The sequence below is a fragment of the Ursus maritimus genome, unplaced genomic scaffold (assembly GCF_017311325.1).
Source record: "Ursus maritimus isolate PB19 unplaced genomic scaffold, ASM1731132v1 scaffold_12, whole genome shotgun sequence".
In the NCBI taxonomy this organism is placed as follows: Eukaryota; Metazoa; Chordata; class Mammalia; order Carnivora; family Ursidae; genus Ursus; species Ursus maritimus.
In genome coordinates this window covers 60083503-60091201 of record NW_024423564.1, presented here as the reverse complement: position 1 = coordinate 60091201, position 7699 = coordinate 60083503, and the positions used below count along the sequence as shown (strand labels likewise).

At 58.6% G+C, this 7699-nt stretch overlaps 1 protein-coding gene across 1 annotated transcript in view; it reads right to left on the bottom strand.

Annotated features, from left to right (window-relative positions):
• Nucleotides 1–636: 636 nt before the first annotated feature.
• DHCR24 (24-dehydrocholesterol reductase) overlaps nt 637–7699 on the bottom strand; it is a 28815-nt gene continuing 21752 nt past the window's right edge. Inside the window, exons 7-9 of the mRNA XM_040627261.1 lie at nt 4709–4906; nt 4230–4408; nt 637–3462 (exon numbers count right to left, since the gene is read on the bottom strand). Coding sequence (XP_040483195.1) covers nt 3309–3462; nt 4230–4408; nt 4709–4906 — 531 coding nt within the window. The 3' untranslated portion in view covers nt 637–3308. The remainder of the gene's footprint in view (nt 3463–4229; nt 4409–4708; nt 4907–7699) is intronic.

Below are 7699 nucleotides of genomic sequence, written 5' to 3'. Positions count from 1 at the left end.
GCTCTTATTTCTGGCGCGTGTAGCAGGCCAGGCCAGGGGGTCCGGTGACGGGCAGTTTTGCATACTCAGGATCCGGGCTCCTTTCAACTGGTGACCCTGCCAAAGCCTATGGCCTGGTTGTCACCGGCATCCAGCTAAGAAAGGGGAAAGTGCCAGAACCTCCTGTGGACGGTCTTTCCCACTCCTGTTCACATCTGAAGACAGGAGACACCTGAGTGCAAGGGAGGCTGGGAAATGCGGCTCTAGTAGTTCGAAGAAGGGGTCTTTGTGACCAAGTGGACAAGCCAGGACTGTAGCTCCTGGTGACCATGTTTGATGCCCCGAAAAGCTGTCCCCTTTCTGATCTGAGCTACCATCACCCCTCACTTGGGCCCTTCTCACTGGTCCTCTGGCTTCCAGCCTCTCTGCCTGCGATCGGTGGGATCCCATTTACACCTATGCCAGGTCACACTGTGACCAGTGGCAGAAGTCCAAAAACGGAGAAAATTGCCCACAATCCCCTGGCCCGACCACACCTGGCACTCCTTCAGCCCCTGTCCACGGGCACGCAGGTCCAGAGGCGGAAAGCCGCCCGGCACCAGAGCCCAAGCCTGACTCTACGTTGTGGTCCCCCAAACAAGAAACAACAAAGGCTGGTTTCCAGGTCACGCTTTTATTTTTACAGAAGCAGCGGCCACGGGGATGTGAAGTGTTCTGGACAGCGGGCACAGCTCCTGCGGCTGAAAGAGCCTGCTAGGGGACACTCAGCCTTTCTCCTTGGTCCCCATGCTCATGGGAAAAATAAAAACCACACACCATGCGCTGCTGCACGCACCCCCCCACCCCTTCCCCTTCCGGAAGAGCTGATGAAATGATGCGTCCTTCCAGCCGAAGAAATTGGCCACAGTGTGGATTCTACAGAAAACCTTCGTGCAGCCCAGAAACTTGGGGCTCTGGAGGCGAGAGGCTTATTCCTTCACTTTCCACACACACTCCCCCCAGTGCCAAGTTTCGCTCCCCTGAAACCACCACAGGGATGGACAGGGGCGGGGCTGGCTACGGGGAAAAAGCCGGTCACGTGGCCTGCCATGCTTGGAAGTCTGCCCCCATTGAAGCAGGATTTGACGGGAGTGAAACCTAAACCTGAGGCTGCTGTGATCCCGAGACCTTCCCTTCCAAGCCCCAGTTTCCGGGTGAGGTCTGCGAAGGGCAGGAGTTTGGTTTTTCTAGGGCTCAGGGCGATAGAGGCTGCTGGCATCTCTGGCTACCCTCCCAGTGGTGTAAGGATGGAGGCCCGTCGGGGGGAACCCCCAGGGCCGCCTTCACGGGCTCCCTCTGCTCGGGCTAACCGTTCCTCCACGAGAAGTAGGATCATCAGTTTCGCATCGAGTGCGAGGCGCAGGAGCCCACCTTGGGGGCCAAGGCCAGACTGCACGCGCTCTGCAGACAAGCTGGAGGGTGAAGTTTCGTACTTTTTTCTCATGCCCTCTCCAGAGGCCAAATGGGTAAGGGGAGCGGGGTGGGGGGCTCCTGTGCCTTCTGAGTGCCACCAATGCACCCAGCGCTCACAGGGCCATGTGAGGACACCTGGCAGTGTGTCGAGCCCACAGTGGGACAGCCGAGCCTCCACCTGGGAAAGCCTGGCTCCACCGGGATTCTGGCGACCTGCAGTGACCAGACAGAACTTCCCTGCAAACCATCAGTGCGCTTGGCCTTGGGCTGAAGGAAGGACCTTACTTACACGAGACAACCCAAGTGTCCACTGGGAGGACTTACGTTTGATCTGGCCTCGCACAGGCGCTGCAAGCCCACGGTCTAGGACAGCCATGTGCTCCCACAGCGGAAGGGCCGGGGGAGGTCTTGGCTATACCCACCGGGGAGGTGAGGGGCTGCAGCTCAGAGGCCAGATGACTCCCCACAGTCGCACAGCTTGCTGATAAGGCAGCGGGGACTGAGAGCCAGCTCCTGCCTCCTAGTGCCGTGCTCGCTCTCGCTGTGTCTCTCTCTCAGCACGTCACTGCCTGGCACAGGTCACTCAATCCCAGCTCCCTACACGACACACTTCCTTCTCAGACGCTGGGTCCTCAGCAGAGGCCGGGCCGTTCTTCAGATGGAGTTGCATAAACAACCAAGCTTTAACAAGTTGGGAAGGACCTAGGGAGGCTCCCTTCCTTCTGGAAGGGAACCGGGGCTAATTTTCTCTGAGCTTAGGATTTATAAGGCACTGAAATTAACTACAGCTGTGGGCAGGGGAGAACGAAGGGAGGAGGAGCGGTTGGAGAAAACAAGTTGATGGTCTTTCCTTTGGGCCCCATGGTGAGAATCCACACCAAGCCTCCATCTTCCTGCTTGGTGGAGTCCACCCCCACCCCCACCCCCCACCGCATGCCGCAGAGCAGCGTCGATGCACCCCCACTGTGACTAGGCAGGCTCTGGGGACCAGAAGAGGCACAGAGGGTCGGGGAGCCACAGATGGGCGCAGGTGCTCCAGACCCAGTTCAGAGCGGGAGCCACTCCGCCTGGGCTGGGACAGAAGCCAGCCCTGAAACGTCTTCTCCGAGGACATGGTCCTCTCTGAGACGTGGGTGATGGCTGCGGTGGGCCCGCAAGCCTGGGCGGGAAGGAGGAAGGGGCAGGGAGTCACCAAGGACGGCGGAGGGAACTTTGGACTGGGACCTGGCTTTGGCACAGCTCATCTTCGGCCTGCCTGCCCCATTTGTTACCTTCCAGAGAGCCCAGGGAGACAGAGGAACCTTCCTTCCTCCTCTCCATGAGGGGCACTTCTGGCTGACTGAAGCAACAGCAGTGCGACTCGAGAGCCTCCCCTTTACCCTTCCCGCCAAACCTGCGCCCGGGTGACCTCACGAGGAGCCTTCCCGGACTCAGTGCTGACTCCACTGCTCAGCAGGCAGACACGGTGCTGAACGGGAAGCCACAGTCCCCACAGCTGCACCTCCAGCGAGACCGCCGCAGGGCCCGGGTGCCAATGGCCTGCGGGCAGGCACTGTGACCCCCTTTCAGCAGATGGACAGCTGGGTTCAGAGCAGCTGAGTGACTCGCAGAGTCACACAGCTCATGAGTGGCTGAACTGGGAACTGGACTCAGGTATGTCTGACTCCAGAGCCCACGACCTTTGCCCCCCATGCGGCGGCCCCACGGAGCCGGAGTTAGCCGAGTTAGCCATCGGGCCAGTCTGGGTGGGATTTCTGGAGGGGGTTCTTTCTGGAAGTGTGGATGTGAGAGAGCAAGCTTGAGTGAAGAGAAGATGCCTCCTGGACCTGGAGACAGGGCCCACCCTCGTGTCTGTCTCTTTCCGGGGGGGCCCCGGCTCAGTGCCTGGCAGCCTTGCAGATCTTGTCGTACACCTCGGGGAAGGCGTCCTGGCAACCGAGCCGCTCCCGCAGCCTGTGGTACAGGGAGCCGTCGAACATCTCCCAGAACTCCTCCCGGCTCATGTAGCAGTCGGCGTACAGCATCTGGAACCTGGGAAGCAAAGGAGGGGGAGGCTGCAGGGAGGGGAAGGGACCCGAGAGGCCCCAGCCGTGTCCCCGATGCGCCTCAGGAAGCGCTCATGGGGGATTTCTCATGTACCCCCTGCTGACCCAGTGGGGTGGGGGTGGGGGCAGGGCAGAAGGGCTTGCCCCCACACCCACCACCCCCCAAACTTTATCATGGGCCTGTGTTGTCCATTGCCCTCCTCCACCCAGGCAGCTCGGCTTTCTGTCACCATGGATTCTGGACTTTCGTATCCATGGAATCACACAGTACTCCTTTTTCCTGGTTTTTTCAATCAGCATGACTATTTTGGGATGCGTCTGTGTTAAATACATCGAGTGTCTGTTCCAGGCTGCTTTCTGAACTATGCTGTCCTGGGCCTCTGTGTGGCTTTCAGTCTTGAATCCCTCCCTCCTTCGCTGTGCTCTTCCAACCCGAAGTAGCAGCCCGGAACCTATCTAAAACCAGACGACCACTGGCCTGGGGAGTGGGGCAGGGTGATCCTGGGGCTCTGGCCTGGGCCTTGGGGGATGCCGGTGTGTTCACGGGAGGGGTGTGAGGAAGAGCGGTGAGAAATCCCACCTCTGGACTTTCGCAAGGTGCTTTCCAAACCAGAGGCTACTGCGGCTTCACACGCCCGGGGCGGCCAGTGGGTCTGGCTCCGGACTCGGCCACCTTGACCTTACTCTGCACCCCCGGCAGCGGTACCCTGGGGCTGGTGGCCCGAGGAAGCGCGCCACGCTCTGGCCACTCACCCATGCACGCTTCGGACGAACTTCTCCAACTGCCGCATGCAGGACCTGGCTTCAAAGTGCTTCACGCGTGGCTCCCCATATGCTCCAATGTCGACGTAGAGCTCGGCCTCGTCTCCCTTGGGGTGCACCAGGCCCGGCTGGCTGGGCAGGATGAATGGGCACAGCCAGATGGGGTAGACCTGGGTGGACCAGGGAGAGGGGCGTTGGTGCTTTTCCTCCGACAGGTGCCAGGCTCATGGCGGGCCCATGCCACCCCCACCCAGGAACCCCTCTCTCTGGCTGTCCACAGCTTCGCTCCCAATCCCCGAGGCTACGGCCGACAGCACCTCCACTTCACCACATTAGAGGACACAAATGCGAACAGTTCACAGAAGGGCTCGGCAGCAGCCCCCACGCCTTCTCTCCTGTCAGGGCCATCGAGGAGCAGGCCCGTTTTACAGCTGGGAAAACAGGCCCAGAGGGTCCCGAGCCCGGCTCACGTGGATGTCGTTGTGGAAGGTGTGCACCGCCTGCGACAGGCACTTCATGGGCACCAGCATGTCCTGCACCACGTGGTGCTGCTCGTACAGCTTGCGCAGGGTCTCGCCCTGGGTCAGCTTCAGCAGGGAGATCTTGGGAGGCACCATCCAACCAAAGAGGTAGCGGAAGACGGGGTTGTTGCCAAAGGGGATGATGTCCTGAAAGACAAAGGCTGGCGATGGAGAGAAGCGGCCCTGCGAGTGTCTCCGTGGGCCAGGGGCCAGGTCCGCGTTCGCAGCTCCATAAGGCAGGGCGCACTCCTGTCTGGAGCGGAACAGCAGCGTCTGGGTTTGAGCCTTAGCTCTGGTATTCACCTGCAGCCATGACCTTCGGCTAGTTACGTAACCTCTTTGAGCTTAGTTTCCTTATCTGTAAAACGGGACTGGAGGGAATAATGAAATACCAACTAGAAGGCACAGAGCCCAGGGCCGGAGCAAGATAAGATGGCACTAATTCCTACTGTCGAGGTCAGAGTGGCCAGCACACGGAAGGCATTTTGTAAATGGTTAGAAATTGATGTTATTGAACGAGCAGAGCGCTAGTCAGAGAGCTGAAGCCATGTCCCTAGTGTCACACAGCCAGGGGCCGCTCTCCCTGGGGAGGGCAACGTCTGGCTCAGGGTCATCCACGAGCTCACGGGTTCACAGCATCTCCTGAGAGGCCTTCTCCGACTCCTACTTAAAATGTTACTGCTCCCCACCCCTCCAAGCACAAAAGCAAATCCTCCGTCACCTGCAATTTCAAGGCCGAGTTTGACGGCTCACCTCCAACCCTAGGCAGAACTAGCCCCTTCTCTTCTCGTGCCTGCGGCCCTTCCCAGTGCTACCCTGCCTGCCTCCCCCAGCTCGGCCTCCCTGGAGACCCTCCTGAGCCGAGGCTGTTCTTCCTCTTTTATGCTCAACCCACCACCGGGGAGGAGCCCCCTCCCTCAGCACTGCTCCCGACAATACCCCGTGCTGCCCCCCAGCTCCGCCACGGCTCCCACCAGCTGGCCATCCTGCCCGGCCCCGACAGTGAAGGCTTTGGCCTCCCTCCACTCACTGTCTTCCTCCCTTAATCCAAGCCTATCTTCCCGAAGCAGCATTCTTGAAGCCAAGGACGCTCCTTTTTCTTTTTTTTTTTAAGATTTTATTTATTTATTTCAGAGAGAGAGTGAGCACCTGCGCGTGAGCTGGGGGATGAGCAGAGGGAGAGAGACAAGCAGATTCTCTGCTGAGCACAAAGCCAGACATGGGGCTCCATGTGACAACCCCAAGACCAGGGCCCGAGCCGAAATCAAGGGTCAGACGCTCAACCGACTAAGCCACCCAGGCGCCCCCAAGGACATTCCTTTATTCATTAAATAATTATGAGGTGCCTATGAGGTCAGGTATGACGTTCCATGCCGGGTGCTGGGGATACCAAGATAACCGGCTATCCCTGTCCTCAGGTGTCGAAGAGACAGGCCATAGGACCACAGTGTGGGGAGAGCTGGGACAAGAAGACGCAGGGCCCACATCCGACTAGGGGCCAGGGGTGGCTTCCCAAAGGAACTAGGGTGGTAAGTTCTGGAGGCCGAGTGACCCTCCCTCCTCTCCCCAGAGCCAGCTCTCCAACTGGCAGCCCACTCCTACGAGGGAGGGACCCGTCCGCGCTCTGCTGGGCTCTTAGATCCTGGCACCTACCCTGACCCTAGCACATGACCGGGGAACAATGTGCAGCTTGGCTTTTATTGTTTCCTCGCTTGTTTTTGGAAAAGCCACACACACCCACAGCAGAAATCTCAGCCATCCAAAGGTTAGGCCTCCTTTCACGACCTTCACCCTGTTTCCCCCCAGTCCTGACCCCACTTCATTCCTCCCCACCCCGACTGCTGCCCCCTCCCCAGAGGCAGCCATTGCTAGGAATGATCTGTGTCCCTTTCTAGACACACTTGATACGCAGACGCATGGATGGGCTTACAAACCAACAGCTCACAAACGGTGGCATGGAACAGCCTCGTGCTTCTCCCTCCCTCCTGGGCCTCGGTGCACGGCCAGCCCGCACCTGCTTGGTTGTGGGTGCTAACACTGCCCTGCAGGGACCCACAGACGATGGCTTCTGGGACAAACCCGGTCCACAGACAAAGCGTCACTGGGACACAGCCATGCCCATGCGTTTACATACGGTCTGTGGCGGCTTCCAGGCTGTAAGTGCGGAGCGGCCCCTAGAGAGACCTGCTCGTGGCCCACGAAACCCAAACAAACGATCATCTGGCCCTTTACAGACAACACGTGCTGATCACTGCCCTCCTGTATGGACGGACCCTAACTGAGTTAATCAGTTCTGTACTGATGGGCGTTTAGATGATTTCCAGACTATTCTAGCGCATATCCTTTCTACATGTGTCTTTGCCTATTTACACGTTCATTTATCTGTAAAATAAATTCCTAGAAGTGGAAAATTCTGGTTCAAACCGCGTGTGCCATTTTAATAGGTATCATTGCAAGAGCGTGTGCCGTGTCAGTCTCCCAAACGACACCAGGGAGTGCGATTTCCCCACAACCAGGCCAAACTTCTCCTCCCGCCATCCTGCGGGTGAAAGACAGGACTCCTACAGTTTCATTTCACCCGGCTTTAATGGAATGAGACCCCTTATCTCTCTCATGTTTAAAAGCCATTTGCATTCCCCCCCCCTAAAAACAGTCAATGGTTAGCCAAAAGTATCAGCTAGAACCATTCCTTTTCCAAAATTTCAACCTCAGGAAAGTTCAGGTTTTAAACAGTGTGCCCCGCCCTCCTCCTTTCTGTCTTTCCCGTTCTTCATTCCTCTGCCTCTGAGTGACCCCAGGTCCTGTGTCCCCGGCTTCAGTCCCGGTCCCCTGCTCTCCGCCTGCCCTTGCCATTTTCCTGTGTCCAGTCTGCTACTGGCCTGCTCTGCCTTGTGGGGCCCCACAACAGATCCAGGGGGCCTGGCCTGAGCCCGGACCCCA